Genomic DNA, 17203 nt, shown 5'->3' on the forward strand with positions numbered 1-17203 from the left:
GAGCATCGGAAATGTGTGGTGCAGTAGCACTGAAACACAGGAAGTGCATTGGTTTGTTTATTTGGTTACCAACAATACCTAGATAACAAAGAGACCCTCGGTGTTACTGTTGGCCTAGTGCTCACCAAATTAACAATCTGGATGTCTTCTATACAACAGCTTGGTGTAGGCACTCGGTAAGGTCAAGAAATGCTTGTTAAATTTATAACCAGACATTTTATTGTGTACTATTAGACGTTTCTGTGTTCTTGTATGGAAAAGGAAGCCTTCAAAATGTAAGTTGTTTGAAATATTTATCCTTGTTACCTTTTGGTTATGAAGAAATTAAAATCAGCTCTAGATACGAATAGCAAGCTGAGATAAATGATAGAATATGATGGAATGTGATAAATTTCCAACTTTTAGGATCATGCTCGAGGTTTGCTGAGGAATTTGGGTTTCTTCTCTCATATATTATATGTATTGTTTCTCGTCATTTAACCATGTTAGCCATAATCTATGGTTCACTCATTTCAAAATGTAGGTACCTAGGTTGTTGATTAATTATTTATTTATTACTCACATGATATGAAAATATGTAATTTAATATGGAGAAGGTAATTTTCATATAACTGTATAATAAAATCTGTTCAGTAGAAATAGGTAAAGGCTAGAACAAAGCACATTTATACTCAAGAAATAACAAGAACAAATAAGAGAAAGTTTAATCCCTTTTGCCTTTTGTACTAGAGAAGAAATGTACTCCATTAGTTCTTCATACATCTTTTAAGATATTTCTTTCTTTAACACATCCACTGGTTGTAAAACCTTTTGAAAGAAATCTCATTATGTTACTCATGAGGTTATTGATTGTTAGTATTACTAAAATGAAGCAGGATCCACACATAACAGTTTACTTGACAAGTCTAGTTTGAACAAGAAGTTGCGTGTGGACGGTGAAATTTTTCCTCAAGTTTACTTTCCTAAAGTCCAAGCCCACATGCAACAAGTTACTCTGTCTAGTAAATTGTTACATGAGGACCCTGCTTACCGGCATAGGGGATTCCCCAAAGTTCAGCTACACTAGAAGCTTGAAATCATGAAAACTATCAATTGTATTCCGCCATTTCAGCAGGCGTTTCCATCTTACTCAAAGATAATCTTCAAAGCAGAAGTCGGACATTTGAAACAGAACTTGTACCTTTGATTAAGTCCACAACATGCAACAAGTTACTCTGTCAAGTAAATTGTTACATGAGGACCCTGCTTACGGGCGTAGGGGATTCCCCAAAGTTCAGCTACACTAGAAGCTTGAAATCATGAAAACTATCAATTGTATGCCGCCATTTCAGCAGGCGTTTCCATCTTACTCAAAGATAATCTTCAAAGCAGAAGTCGGACATTTGAAACAGAACTTGTACCTTTGATTTAAACATGCAGATTAGATGATTATTATAATTAAAAACATGATGTCCATCTCACATTGAAGTATCCACCCTCTGTCTCTACCCTGGCACTGAAAAACCAAATCTGAAACTCTCTACGTAGGTGTGCTCCGTATTCAAGATGATAATTATACAAGCCAGCATTGTGTGTCTGTGCAGTAAAATATAATATATTCTGGCTGAACAAATTCAAACATGTCAATATTTGCATATATGCGATCAAATAATCATACAATCTGCATACGACTGTGGTATTATTAACTGGAGAGTGGAGACGGAATGTTCTAAGGTGAGCCAGATCTATAATCTCGAGAAGCTATCTCGATTCTCAGTATCTGTTTCCAATACAGATTGTTCACCCATACAATGTGGAGTGTGTGGCCGTGGGGAAAATTTGTGACTTGGGAAAAGAAATCAACTTTGAAATTTGTTTGCGTTCTCAGTATCTGTTTCCAATGCAGATTGTTCACCCATACAATGTGGAGTGTGTGGCCATGGGGAAAATTTGTGACTTGGGAAAAGAAATCAACTTTGAAATTTGTTTGCTGGTTGGTGTACCTACACTACTTATCATTACATTCTCTTTTGGGTAGAGGTAGAGACCATCACCCTGGTGTATGGTTGACATAAAAAGATATCGTTTCTTTATTTGCCATCACTATTCGGCGAAAAGCTAAAGCCGCTAAAACAACAACATTCTCTTTTGGGTCATTGTCCATTCCATTATGTAAACCGTTCTATTATCCCTCAAGAACATCACCCTGGTGTATGGTTGATATAAAAAGATATCGTTTCTTTCTTTGCCATCACTATTCAGCGAAAAGCTAAAGCCGCTAAAACAACAACATTCTCTTTTGGGTCATTGTCCATTCCATTATGTAAACCGTTCTATTATCCCTCAAGATTGTGCTAGTTGCCAGTGTTAATTAGGTATTAATTCAGGGGTAGAGATCAAACGTCTGACAAGTTCTCATTCTCAGTTAGGATGTTATGCAATGTACAAATATCAGATCATAATGTGATCAAACTCCTGATATTCTTCTAGCAATCGAAGCCAATATCCCAAAGCGCCAGATAAAATGGGTTTAAAATTTGTCCGCTTTTAAACTTCCATCCGAGAAATATCTACCTAGGTACAAAGCTGGGAGAGACCATAATTTCCCTTGCTAAAGAAATAGCAAAAGTTGAGAGCAAAAGGCATCCACTCGTAAAATTTGTAGCCAAAACTAAGTGTCAGCCCAAAACAATCACCCTAGCTAGGGTTGATTGAGAGACTGACGAAAAACGCCGACCCAGTCTGTACACGGGAAAAGGCGAAGAAAAAAAGAAGAAGTACAAAGCTGGGAGAGATGGTATGGTTCTCTTTGGAAATCACAGATAGAACTGATTAACAGGCAAACCCTGTACGTAAACATTCACTTTGAACTGGTTTTGAATTGGAAACATTGAGTTCTCCGCTCCATCACATTGACTGCATGGGGAGATTGTGGAGCTATGGCACATTATGACAAGGAGACACCATATAGATCACCATATAGAACCAGTATGCCAAATATTTGAAATACTTTGAGATCTGACTAAGAACAATTAGGGAATTAATTTTTCCCTCATTATTTCAGGGACGAAAAAGGACTTTTCAGTTCTATTCGGGCAGGATAAAGAATTCTATCAATAGGGGAAAATGAAAAACAGATCGCTTTTTTGTTTTACAATATTATTTTATTCACTACCATACCGGGTTTCGCCACCCCTCCTCTCTCTCTCTCTCCTTTTATTCTTTTCTGATGATTATTAAATTTAAGGCATGCAAGAAGAAAGATTAATTCCTTTCAACCTTGACAACTGGTATCTGCAACGTCTGTCACCCTCGCGTCTTTCCTATAGCCTTCTCCATACCTTGCTACCACCCTGTAATAAGTAACTAGAAAGTAAAGATGCACATTAGCGTGTAGGTAAGAAAGCAGTCGGTGACGCACCCTGTATAACAATAACAGATTAAGGTGTAATGTTGGGTTGCATAAGAAATTGGCATTCGCCTATCAGATGTATAAATTTATTTAATTGAGACAGACCTTCAAACTTCAAGATTATAGGAGCCAGCCTCGACTTTTAGTCTCGTAATTACGTATGTGAGAGTGTGTAATATAAACTTTCCGAGGGTTATAGAGCTTTTCTTGGAGTCAAGATATACGGGGTGGTAAGGTATTTGTGTTATGAAGGATAATGACGTAGGATGAATCTACTATAGTTGCAGTATGCATTGACAGGGTACGACGTATAATTGTGCAAGAAACAACTTCGGGGAAGTTGAAGAAAAAAGACTTTCCCTGGAGCAGATAAAAAAGACAATCTAACCCCATAACGGAATATAACGGAATGGAAGAAATAATGATCTTGAGGAGGGATATAACATGGTAATTTAACGAATTTTAAGCGCATACTTACCCATCTTATCACAGTAGCCGTGATATCACCCCCACACCTATTAGATTGGTAGGCACTTATTCTCCCATGGTTTGAGGCTTGTGCCAACTGTGTCAACTAGTTGAAACTTTCTGGAACTCCGTTTTGAATCCACCCTGTAAGAACAGCAAGATTAATATAAGATACTAAGGCCAGGAACAGCTTTTTTTTATATACGTACACCTAGATATCATTTATTTATTTTATTCTTAAAAGTGAAATCAATTTTATGAAGCTTTATAGCTCATTATTTTATTTATAAACTCTTCAGTGTCAATCAAATGCAGGTCGCACCATCACGAGAGGTCAAATGGATTGGTCTACCTAAAAATGACTAAAGGAGATTTGACACACCCGCTGTTGTCAGTGGATGTGCCAGTTTTACTACCTATCTAAAGCACGCAGAACGATGGATACCCAGTTACCTACCCTCCAACTGATATAATAGGTAGATATTAATTTAGGCAAATTTATGTAAATTATTTCCTTAGGTAATCTAAATTGACCTCAATTGCATTTTAAAGATTAATCCTTACAATTTACAATATTATCATTGATTATTTATTAGCCCCCACTGTTATAATATGAGTAAACGATTTCTTATGTCATTTTAGCTGTTTTTAGGACATGCTTTAAAAGATGGGTATATAGTAGCCAGAGGTTAGTGAAATTTGGAGAGAAAACGTCTACAATTTTAGTACACCACTCAGTATCTTTTCTATTGACCTGAGTGACATGATACCCAAGTAGTACCGAAGAGCCAAAACCCCACAAATAAAAAAATGATTTATCTAATCAGCGTTTTTTTTTTTTATAATGGTAGTAATATAATAATAGTTCTAACAACTTATTTATAGTTATTGACATGTGGGGCATGGCGTAACAAGTTTGTCCCTAACAGTGTCACAGAACGGTGACTCACAGACAGTCCTGGGTTCATGACCCGGATTAGGGTGGTCTTCTGATGAATCAGCAAATTCCTCCCTGACGTAAAATCATCTCAAAATCTGTTCTCCTAATTCTCCCGCGATTTGCTATTTGGACCTAGGATTGGATGGAAAATAAAAAGCCTTACAATTTTCTTTCTCCTCTCCTCCTCTCTTCTCCCTCTATCTCCTCAACTACCTCGAAACTTTTTTCTTCAGGTAATCAAGATGTAACAACCATAAGTAACCTTACCAACACTTTCTCTTTTCCAACAATGTTCTGAACGCAGAACATTTATTAATATGTCCTGGCCTTTCAAACAACGACAACTTGGTAGCAAAGTATTGGGATGCACGAGGGAAAATGACCTAATCGTCAACTCTGAGCATTTGAAAACAACAACAACAACACTTTCTCGGTCAAAATTAGTTGGTTTTGTCCAATCTTGGATAAGATAAAGGAAAAAGGCATCCCCTTTTACCTTGAATCCTAGCTTGCAACGATTCAAAATTGCTTACAACTGGTCATTTTTTCGACATTCCAACCAGCCTACAGGTAATTCACAAAGTTCCCACTTGTTTTCAACTCCAAGTCTCATGATTACAATACCTGGGCTTCAACTTTCACCCAGCCGGTACCAACATATTGGGTACCTTGTATGCTATACATATAGGAGTTGCTTATGACATACCAGAACTCACCTATGATCGATCACTGATACCTTGTATACAGGGTGTCCCCTTGGAATTGTTTCAGTGACCCGGTCCTCAAAGACAACAGCTGTTTGTGTCCACTTGAAATTGTTCATAGTGATCTGGTCGTCTAACGGAGACAACGGTTTGTGTCCACATAAAATTGTTCGTAGTGATGTGGACAAACAATCCATCAGTTTGTGTCCTCCTTAAACTTTATTATTCATTAATAGTTTTAATCTACAGTGGTATAGCTATCTATCTGGGGTTAAATTTCAGAGGGAGGGGTTGCAGCAAAACTCTTCTCCAACGACTCCTTGGTTCACACGTAATGTGCCTACGTAAGTTATATCCCAAAGACATAAAATAAATTGCAATATCTAAACTGACCCTATCAAAAGCTCAAGCATTGGTTGTCAAATCAAGATGACTGCAATGTTCTTGATGAGATGTGTTTAGTTGAACCATTTGAACGTTTTACTGAGGATACAAATTACCGTCCTGCCTTCCTCTCAATAAGCATGTTCCTAATAATACTGTGCGAAGCATCCAGGTACCTCGAGGTAGGTAGAGGTGTACCTCGAACATTCTGAGGTAGGTACTTACAATAAAATATTGTAGGTACAAAGCTTCAAATACATTAAATTCACATTCTTGTGCATAAATTTAGATAAAATTCTGATAAATACTAAGTATAATATTATAACTTGGGTTGCATACAGGGTGCATTGGAAAGAGGTGGTCACATAATTTGACACACTCCTCTCTTTTGGAGTCTATTCTTGAAATCATCAATCCATTTATCACTTACATACTACCTATATCTCGTTTTTGGTCAGCTCCCATGGCGTAGTGATCACTGCGCTCGCCTTGCACGCGGGAGACCCGGGTTCGATTCCCGGCGGGGTCAAGAAATTATTAGGATGTTATGCAATGTACAAATATCAGATCATAATGTGATCAAACCCTTGATATTCTTCTAGCAATCGAAGCCAATGTCCTAAAGCGCCAGATAAAATGGGTTTAAAATTTGTCCGCTTTTAAACTTCCATCCGAGAAATATCTACCTAGGTATAAAGCTGGGAGAGACCATAATTTCCCTTGCTAAAGAAATAGCAAAAGTTGAGAGCAAAAGGCATCCACTCGTAAAATTTGTAGCCAAAACTAAGTGTAAGCCCAAAACAATCACCCTAGCTAGGGCTGATTGAGAGACTGACGAAAAACGCCGACCCAGTCTGTACACGGGAAAAGGCGAAGAAAAAAAAAAGAAGAAATACAAAGCTGGGAGAGATGGTATGGTTCTCTTTGGAAATCACAGATAGAACTGATTAACAGGCGAACCCTGTACGTAAACATTCACTTTGAACTGGTTTTGAATTGGAAACATTGAATTCTCCGCTTAGGGTTGATTGAGAGACTGACGAAAAACGCCGACCCAGTCTGTACACGGGAAAAGGCGAAGAAAAAAAGAAGAAGTACAAAGCTGGGAGAGATGGTATGGTTCTCTTTGGAAATCACAGATAGAACTGATTAACAGGCAAACCCTGTACGTAAACATTCACTTTGAACTGGTTTTGAATTGGAAACATTGAGTTCTCCGCTCCATCACATTGACTGCATGGGGAGATTGTGGAGCTATGGCACATTATGACAAGGAGACACCATATAGATCTCCAGGCATTTATCAAGCTCAACCAGTATGCCAAATATTTGAAATACTTTGAGATCTGACTAAGAACAATTAGGGAATTAATTTTTCCCTCATTATTTCAGGGACGAAAAAGGACTTTTCAGTTCTATTCGGGCAGGATAAAGAATTCTATCAATAGGGGAAAATGAAAAACAGATCGCTTTTTTGTTTTACAATATTATTTTATTCACTACCATACCGGGTTTCGCCAATTACGGCATTTGAGTCTCCTAATGTTTACTGATAAAAAAATAACTTGTGGATTAGAGTAAAAGACTCCAAGACTCCAGTACACGAGACATTTTCTACCACTTCTAAACCATAGATGTCCACTGTTTTAATGGTCAAATTTTCGTACATGAGATCGGTATCTTCTATCTTGTGTTTTGTGTGGTGTTGAACTCGCAACTAGCCTAGAGTTTTAGGGCGGAATCGAATCACAAATGTTGCAAAAATGCTCAAGACTCTCAAGAGTAGGTATTATTATTTGAAGCTTATTAAAGAAATATTTTCCTTATTGCATTTTTGCGACATTAATACCGACTGCAAAAAACTTTACAATTGCCTAATTGTAAAGCCTTTCGTCAATCACTACTGTCAGTAATCACAACAGTTCGTGATATCCTAACAGTTGCCTCTCTCGTTACGGCATTTGAGTCTCCTAATGTTTACTGATAAATAACTTGTGGATTAGAATAAAAGACTTCAGTACACGAGACATTTCCTACCACTTCTAAACCACAGATGTCCACTGTTTTAATGGTCAAATTTTCGAACATGAGATCGGTATCTTCTATCTTGTGTTTTGTGTGGTGTTGAACTCGCAACTAGCCTAGAGTTTTAGGGCAGAATCGAATCACAATGTTGCAAAAATGCTCAAGACTCTCAAGAGTAGGTATAATTATTTGAAGCTTATTAAAGAAATATTTTCCTTTTTGCATTTTTGCGACATTAATCCCGACTGCAAAAAAATTTACAATTGCCTAATTGTAAAGCCTTTCGTCAATCACTACTGTCAGTAATCACAACAGTTCGTGATATCCTAACAGTTGCCTCTCTCCTTGATATCTAGGTATATCTTTGAGACCTGTGGAATGCCGATTAACATAGTAACCTAACCTACCCATATACTCTTTAGGCAAATCGACTCTTGTGACACGATCACATAGATAAGTAAATAATATTCCTATGAATATAATATTAAAGTGGCAATTTGCCTTCAGTTGTGATACCTTAGCAAATGAACTGGTTCTGTCTCATTATGTCAAGTTTGTCAAGTTTAGTCGTGATAATATTCATATAAAAAAAAACCTTTTTTACCATTGAGTGGTGATTATGTTCACCTTTCTAAAGTTAATTAAAAATTTATTTAATTATTTACTAAGTTTTACCAAAAAACAATTTACATTATGTAAGCTTGTTTCCATAATGTCCCTAATTTGGGCAAATGAAATTATTGACTTTTATCAAAATATGGTATTAGTTATTTTTATTTGAACAAATTACAAGCACCTATTTTTTACCCTAATTAAGGTCTGGTCCTTGCGGGTCAGTGGATATAGGTACAAAGCAACTCTCTGTATGGGTACCCTGTTTCATTGAAATTAGCTGAGCTATTGTGCTTTGTCCGAGCACCAATCAGTAAATCATATTGGCTACACTCTAGTTTTCTAATAAAGTCACCAATATGTTCCCAATAAGTCAAAATTAATGACTTTTATCAAAATATGGTATTAGTTATTTTTATTTGAACAAATTACCTATTTTTTACCCTAATTAAGGTCTGGTCCTTGCGGGTCAGTGGATATATGTAGGTACAAAGCAACTCTCTGTATGGGTACCCTGTTCCATTGAAATTAGCTGAGCCATTGTGCTTTGTCCGAGCACCAATCAGTAAATCATATTGGCTACACTCTAGTTTTCTAATAAAGTCACCAATATGTTCCCAATAAGTCACAATGGCAACACAGGCCCGATGTGACATCTATTGATTCCATTGTACTACAACGAATTTTTATTGTTTTAAATCTCTCGAAATAAAATTATGTACGCCCCCTTGTAAATTACCTCTGTCATATACATGTAGAACACCTCTGTCCTGTATACTGAGATTGTTGGATTTACGATCAATTCTACAAGAGCCATAAGATTTGTATAGGAGCTGTCAATGTTTCTTCTACCTATAGAATTTGTCCCCAGCTGAGGTTGTAAAAAAATGTCACTCCAATATAAAACAAAACAAAGGTGTAACAGTATTGCTCAACAATGAACCCTTTCGTGTCACCATGTTCCATATTTAGCACACTCACATCTGGAATGTTAGCAATCTACGGCCCAACTATATCAGGTCTCAAAATACATGTAGATATTGGTAGTTATGGCCTTACTATTTCAAGAAATTTAAGAATATTGTTAATGCAATTTTCTCATAAGGATTAAATAAAAGAACATTTGAAGGATCAGGCTAAACTGTAATGTGAAGAATGCCAATCTAGATTGACTACTTATCACCATTTGTACAATTCTCCATAAACGATAAATACTATTTCTATGCAATCTTTACCACACGGACTATATGATCCATAAAATGCTGGCAATAATTATCATCTTAAAGCCCGCTGATTGCAAAATTATGGAAAAGAAGTGATACATTACATTAACATTGATTTGAAGCCTCTTCCGTCAAGAAATTCAGACACCAACTCAGCAACTAGGTGGACCAACAATTTACTTATGTCCAACTTTTTCCAGAAAAATATTGACCTAGTACACATACCCGTATTATAATGCATGGTATGATCATAAAGTCTTATCAGATGTTGTAGACTTGTGGTCAAACGTTAAACTACATTAGCAGATATTGTCAAATGCTATGATGATAATAATGCTTTTAAAAAGTGTCTCGAAACTTTTCAAAACAAGAAAAGTCACTGTGATATTTGTTCCCTGACGTAAAACCGGTTTTCCACTCTCTTCTCGTTTCTTACCGTTTGGGAACCTATAGATTTGGAAGGGAAAATTGAGTATTGTTTCAGTGGATAGAAGAGGAATAGTTCACCGGGGTCCTGTAGGAATTCCTGCCTAATCCTATTGGTTCTCATAAGCACAGGATTAACATTGCGCTACGTTTGTTCTAAATCGTCGAGTTATCATGTAGTCATTTTAATTCTCCACTTTTAATCTTATTTGAATTCTTCCTACCCTTCCATTCTATGTTTCTACACTCTGGTTCACCACTAATGGTACATTTGACCTGTGACGGATTTCTCTGTCTAGAATTCTCAACAGACGTTTAATTACTTCACCTAATCCATTCTGGAAATATAAAAAACCCATATTGAGCTCAAATGAACACAAGCAGAGAATCTTAGCATAATTCCGACCACCAACCGCGAATAATAATAAACAATAACAAAGTTGTGTTACATAAGAACAATCATAGGAGTACAACTGTTGTTGCACCAAAACCTGTGTACCTTCTTGACTGCACAAGAATAATTACATTCAGTTTTGTTTCATTTTCAATTCAAATGTTTTAAACAAGTTGAAAAGTTGTTTCAAAACTAATTATTATTAGTACCTACGTACTACGTACTTTTCCTTATTCTTCTAAAAGTCGTCACAACAGAAAATTCCCATTTCAATTTGTACGGTCTATGGTCTTTCTGTCGAGTTATAATCACCTGTGAGCTTGGATATTATATTTCACATCCAAGAGAAGTTTTGAACTCCGAGCAAAATGGAATCCACACCTCTAACTTCCACTTCAGAACAAGTGAACATCACGGATTCACCAACTCTATCAGTGTATTGTAATCTGAAACATATCTCTCAGGGTTTGGGTTTTTGGGCTGGTCTTTCTTAGTACTCGATGAAGAGTGCAATCCAGCAGTGGAGACAGAATGATTGTCCATGATAACTTGGTATCTGCTCGTACAATGCAAGATTCATTCAGAAGATCAGCACAAAGTTCACCTCCGGAACTTGTTAACATTTTCTTGAGCAAAGGATGATATATGAAATAGACTCCGTGTAACTCACACTTCATACATTGTAAGCAAAACCAATAATCATAAATAAAAACTATAATGAATTATTATTTTATTTGCTTTTTTCTTTTCCTGAAAATAATTAGCCTTTTCCTTTGACACCCACTGAGATTATGAACGGGGAATAAAAAAATCGTGAATACAACTTGCATATTAGTCCCTTTCAGTCTCAACCTTTTACCAGAAGGTCAATACTGCTGCATGGAAAGTATTTTACTTTACTGGATTGTCTATCATAGTGTTTGTGCAGATTCCCTTCCAATTCTAAGAGACGTGACTATTTCATAGCTCAGTAACGAGTGAGAGTATACACAAGGGCGGTAGACATCTTCCTTATGTTCTTCTGACGCAACAACTACTATTGATGTTCTACTATGCATTTTGAAGGAAAATTCAATTAGGTATCTTATCTTTTTTACCTATTTGATTTTATCGAATTTTGTAGGTAGCTTAAAATGGCTTGAACTTGAATCCTAATTTGCCATTTACAATGTGGCCAAGAATTTTACTACACAAAGTGAACCCATTAAACACACATTATGTACACTAACCTAAAACAGAGGTTAAACAAGGAAAAAAACTAGCAACTTCAAGGAGTTTCAAATAGGTACCAGTATTTTGAAACACTAAATAGTTACCTGCCTACCATTAACCCTTATACTGATAATTACTAATTTTGAGGAGTTGAAAATATACGCCCTCTCTTCGTTTATTCTGTATTGGAAAAATAAAACTAGCAACTTCAAGGAGTTTCAAATAGGTACCAGTATTTTGAAACACTAAATAGTTACCTGCGTACCATTAACCCTTATACTGATAATTACTAATTTTGAGGAGTTGAAAATATACGCCCTCTCTTCGTTTATTCTGTATTGGAAAAATAATTCGGTAAGCATATATGTCAAGCACATCCAGTGAAAATGGAGTAGGTAAATGGGAATCTCTACTGACCTTACTCTTTTATCTCTTTCCCTGTAACATTCATAAATTCAAACCCATTAAACACACATTATGTACACTAACCTAAAACAGAGGTTAAACAAGGAAAGAACTAGCAACTTCAAGGAGTTTCAAATAGGTACCAGGTACCAGTATTTTGAAACACTAAATAGTTACCTGCCTACCATTAACCCTTATACTGATAATTACTAATTTTGGGGAGTTGAAAATATACGCCCTCTCTTCGTTTATTCTGTATTGGAAAAATAATTCGGTAAGCATATATGTTAAGCACATCCAGTGAAAATGGAGTAGGTAAATGGGAATCTCTACTGACCTTACTCTTTTATCTCTTTCCCTGTAACATTCATAAATTCAATACAGTTTATCTGAAAATCCTCATCAGCCAAACATTATCATGATAAAAGTTACTACTGTCAAAAGATAGAATATGTAGATACAGGGCGTTCAGAAATTGAAGCTTTGTATGTTAAACCGAGGGTTAATTGAGATGGTTGGTATGGTAATTAAAAGTAATAGATTAAACCAGTTCCCCGCTTCCATTATATTCCAGTAGCACCGTACTGGCTCGATTTATTGCTCCTACTAATGCTTACAACTTACAACATGTACTTTCCTATTCACACTGTACTGCTGATCTTTTCACACAGTCAATATTGGTTTCGTTTCTATTGACTCCTTTTATGGACTTGTATTCTGCGTTTTCCTTTGGAGGGAAACTGATCAAGAGTATCAAGTTTCCAATGGAAATTTATTCATGGTATCGACAATATCCTGTCGTAGACTTACATCAATCACCGTCTCTTGTAAAAGATGCCAGACTAGGAGAACAGTTCTCAACTTGGGGGTGATTACCCTCAAACAATTTCATGGGGGACATCCGATGGCTCCGATTTGAAGTGCATGTTCTTGACCTCATGTTGTTCAATGAATCAGTGCGTTTTGAGGTAGGTGCAGAAACTGAAGAAGATAGGGCCCTGCAAAGCAAGATTTAGGTATATGAGAAGTTGAGACAATGTTGAAAGTTATGAGCTTAGAGATCACCTACACCTAAGCGAGGAAACTCAAAACACATAATTATTATTAAATTATCAATACATACGAATATCTGTGCACCAAAGTCAACATAGTACAAATTTTCCTTGCAGTTTGACATTTACAAATGAGCGAACAACTTCAAAGATATTTCATTTTGATAAGCCATATTAATCTTGAGTTTTTTTAATGGGGTTGAATCATGGTTTATGAATTCGACCAAGATAAGGTTGGCCAAGGCGAGGAAACTCAAAACACCTAATTATTATTAAATTATCAATACATACGAATATCTGTGTATCAAAGTCAACATAGTACAAATTTTCCTTGCAGTTTGACATTTACAAATGAGCGAACAACTTCAAAGATGTTTCATTTTGATAAGCCATATTAATCTTGAGTTTTTTTAATGGGGTTGAATCATGGTTTATGAATTCGACCAAGATAAGGTTGGCCAAGGTATTTTGTGGTGTAATTTCCTTGCGGAGTGTAAGGTGTGTCGTTCAGAGCTGAAAGGTTGACATTTTCATGGCGCTCACAGTGATAGTGTCTGCGAGAATCAGGAATTTAATATGTGAGCGTTCACTTGACGTGCCCATTGGACTTGTTATGTGATGAGTTCTCTGCTCTACAATGTTAAGTAAGGAAGATTAAGATTCTCCGCTCCATCACATTGACTCCATGGGGAGATTGTGGAGCTATGGCACATTATGACAAGGAGACACCATATAGATCACCATATAGAACCAGTATGCCAAATATTTGAAATACTTTGAGATCTAACCAAGAACAATTAGGGAATTAATTTTTCCCTCATTATTTCAGGGACGAAAAAGGACTTTTCAGTTCTATTCGGGCAGGATAAAGAATTCTCAGGATTAAGCGGCAAAATATATTCGTGTTGTGATCCTAATCTCATGACTGATAAGCCTAATAAAGCTAAGAATACCTCCTCGTACAGGCTAACGCATTTAAGTTCCTTACTACGACAAGGAATTCCAATTCAACTCTTCAGTGTACAAAATAAGAATAAATCATTACTACCTCATTACCTTAAGTCAATTATCAATCATTAGCTTATAGCTTTAGTTACCAATAAGTTGGCATTATTAGCCGAATGTGTGATATCTCATTACAAGTTTACATGGAAATAATAGTCATGTTCATGACCGTCTAGGAAATATCGTTTTATTGGTAATTTCGGGGTAAACTCAACTACATGGAAAATTTGAAATAATAGTCATGTTCATCACCGTCTAGGAAATATCGTTTTATTGGTAATTTCGGGGTAAACTCACATTCGTAAGGATAAGAGAGGAGCTACTGTTATCCAAGCTGAAAAGGCAAGGTGGCAAAAGGGTTGTTATAGTAGTTGAAAGGTTTGCCTCTCACTTGATTCTTTCTGTAAACTCACATTCGTAAGGATACGAGGGGAGCTACTGTTATCCAAGCTGAAAAGGCAAGGTGGCAAAAGGGTTGTTATAGTAGTTGAAAGGTTTGCCTCTCACTTGATTCTTTCCCCGTCACAAGCGTCTTGATTAAAAAGTCATACATGAAAGTTTATACTTCAATGAAAGCAAACTTTCAACGTGGAACCTATCCTAATTGAATAACAATAAACTCGAGTGTGACACTCAGAGCTCAGTGAATACATCATCTGAACCCACACACCACACGAGGAAGTTCCATATAGGCACATTTCCCTTGCCAAGAATTCTGTACAGACGGGGTCAGCGTTTTTCGTCAGCCCCTCAAACAGCCCAAAAAATCTACCTTATCGTAGTAGAGTATTATATCAGGGACTAAAGAGTCCACTTTCTAATTTTATTGTCATGGCAACCATGTACCCGTCAGTTCTGTCCACTCGAGGATTAAGCGGCAAAATATATTCGTGTAGTGATCCTAATCTCATGACTGATAAGCCTAATAAGGCTAGGAATACCTCCTCTTACAGGCTAACGCATTTAAGTTCCTTACTACGACAAGGAATTCCAATTCAACTCTTCAGTGTACAAAATATCCTTATAAACGAAGACTCGAGTACTTTGTGTTCCATATCAACACTGTAGGGATCCCTACTAGTCCCTTGTTCAATCCAACATTTACACTCTTATGGACTTTATTCATATCTGCAAATAAAACAAATTGATAGTCAATTGATCTTTTTAAACAGAATTTTGCGTTAAATTAAAGGAACAAAGTAGAGCAATAGCTACAGGGGCATTTCGCACCAGTCCTATCCCTAGTTTATATGTCGAGTCCGGAATCCCTTCACTTAAACTAAGAAGAGACAAGCTGACTATGAATTACATCCTGCCACTCACACTCAGACCATTTGGCAGACTGTGGTCTCAAGCGTTTTCCGCCACACAGGTTACGACAGTCACAGAAACTGGGTCTTTCAGACGGTCTGAGTGGCTGGCTTTAGATATATAAAAGGGATCTCATGCCCCCTCTCATACACCACTGTCTTCAGCCCCACACATCTTATGTTGCTTTGAATGAAAAGTTTAATGCTGCCACTCACACTCAGACGATTTGGCAGACTGTGGTCTCGAGAGTTTTCCGCCACACAGGTTACGACAGTCACAGAAACTGGGTCTTTCAGACGGTCTGAGTGGCTGGCTTTGGATATATAAAAGGGATCTCATGCCCCCTCTCATACACCACTGTCTTCAGCCCCACACATCTTATGTTGCTTTGAATGAAAAGTTTAATAGTCATCAATTATTTATTTATTTATCCATTCGAGCCCAGACTTGGGCAATATTTTTCTGTGATAGCCAACAGGTAGGTACCTACTATGTATATTTATCCGTAGATCTGGAGGTAGATAGGTGCCTAGAGAGTTAACTAGTATTGTTTGGTGTGGATTTGAAATTACAATTTGTTCAGTTTGGTTATTTTCCTGAGACAAATTGTTCTGATTTTAGCTATGCCTGCCTAACTGCCAATGTAGGTATGTCCTCTCTTCTTAAGTAGGTACCTAATGTAATGTGCTATGTATATTTATCCGTAGACCTGGAGGTAGCTAGGTGCCTAGAGAGTTAACTAGTATTGTTTGGTGTGGATTTGAAGTTACAATTTGTTCAGTTTGGTTGTTTTTCTTAGACAAATTGTTCTGATTTTAGCTATGCCTGCCTAACTGCCAATGTAGGTATGTCCTCTCTTCTTAAGTAGGTACCTAATGTAATGTGGATTAGTTGCTGTGGAGACCCTAAGGGAGAGATTTCAAATAGGATGTCAAATTTGAAAAGTTGAACATGCTTGGTGGCTAGTAATCTCAAGATATGGGTCAATCAAAGCTGATCAATTATTTGCAGTACGACCTGAGCTTTTCATCTACTAGCTACGTGCCTACGTGGAGAAGGTCCTGACTTCGACTCTGATAGTCAACAAAATTGCTCGATTATTTTGGTGAATACGTGAAAATTTTCTCAATTTTTACTTTCTTTGCAAATATTTCAAAGAACTACTGTTGCAGGTCTCAATAGCAAAGCTCAGGATTCTTCTTTTCCCGACAGATATAGGTACAGCTATATTGTCTCCCTTTAATAAGTGACTCAATTTATATGGTCTCATTGACTTCTGATCTGTACTTTTTCTATGCTCACTATTCTTGTACGGGTATAATGTAGGAATGAAATTATCTACAGCTCATACAGACACGCGTGAAAATTTTCTCAATTTTTACTTTCTTTGCAAATATTTCAAAGAACTACTGTTGCAGGTCTCAATAGCAAATTGTACTGATTCTTCTTGTTACTTTCCTTATCCTATAATAAGGAAAGTAATGTATTTTTCTGACAAGAAACACTATTTGCAACGATTTCGGTATACCACAGACCATAGAGGCTCAAAATACAGACACATCTTTACCCATGTCCAATTAGTCCAATAGACAGAAATTCCAGACACAATACAAATTGGACAACAAGACCCCCTGTATAAAATCGCCTGTGC

General features: G+C 36.8%; 2 protein-coding genes across 2 annotated transcripts in view; one reads left to right on the forward strand and one right to left on the reverse strand.

Moving 5' to 3' along the window:
- Window positions 1–17203, reverse strand: part of LOC103518105 (homeobox protein bagpipe-like) — a 64549-nt gene that overhangs the window by 45993 nt on the left and 1353 nt on the right. The window contains exon 2 of the mRNA XM_008483165.3: window positions 14633–14691. Coding sequence (XP_008481387.1) covers window positions 14633–14691 — 59 coding nt within the window. The remainder of the gene's footprint in view (window positions 1–14632; window positions 14692–17203) is intronic.
- The window catches only part of LOC103518117, a 34456-nt gene continuing 17454 nt past the window's right edge, over window positions 202–17203 (forward strand). The window contains exon 1 of the mRNA XM_008483175.3: window positions 202–275. The gene's annotated coding sequence lies outside the window, so the exon portion shown is untranslated. The remainder of the gene's footprint in view (window positions 276–17203) is intronic.

This window comes from Diaphorina citri, unplaced genomic scaffold, assembly GCF_000475195.1.
Source record: "Diaphorina citri unplaced genomic scaffold, Diaci psyllid genome assembly version 1.1 scaffold58, whole genome shotgun sequence".
Taxonomy (NCBI): domain Eukaryota; kingdom Metazoa; phylum Arthropoda; class Insecta; order Hemiptera; family Psyllidae; genus Diaphorina; species Diaphorina citri.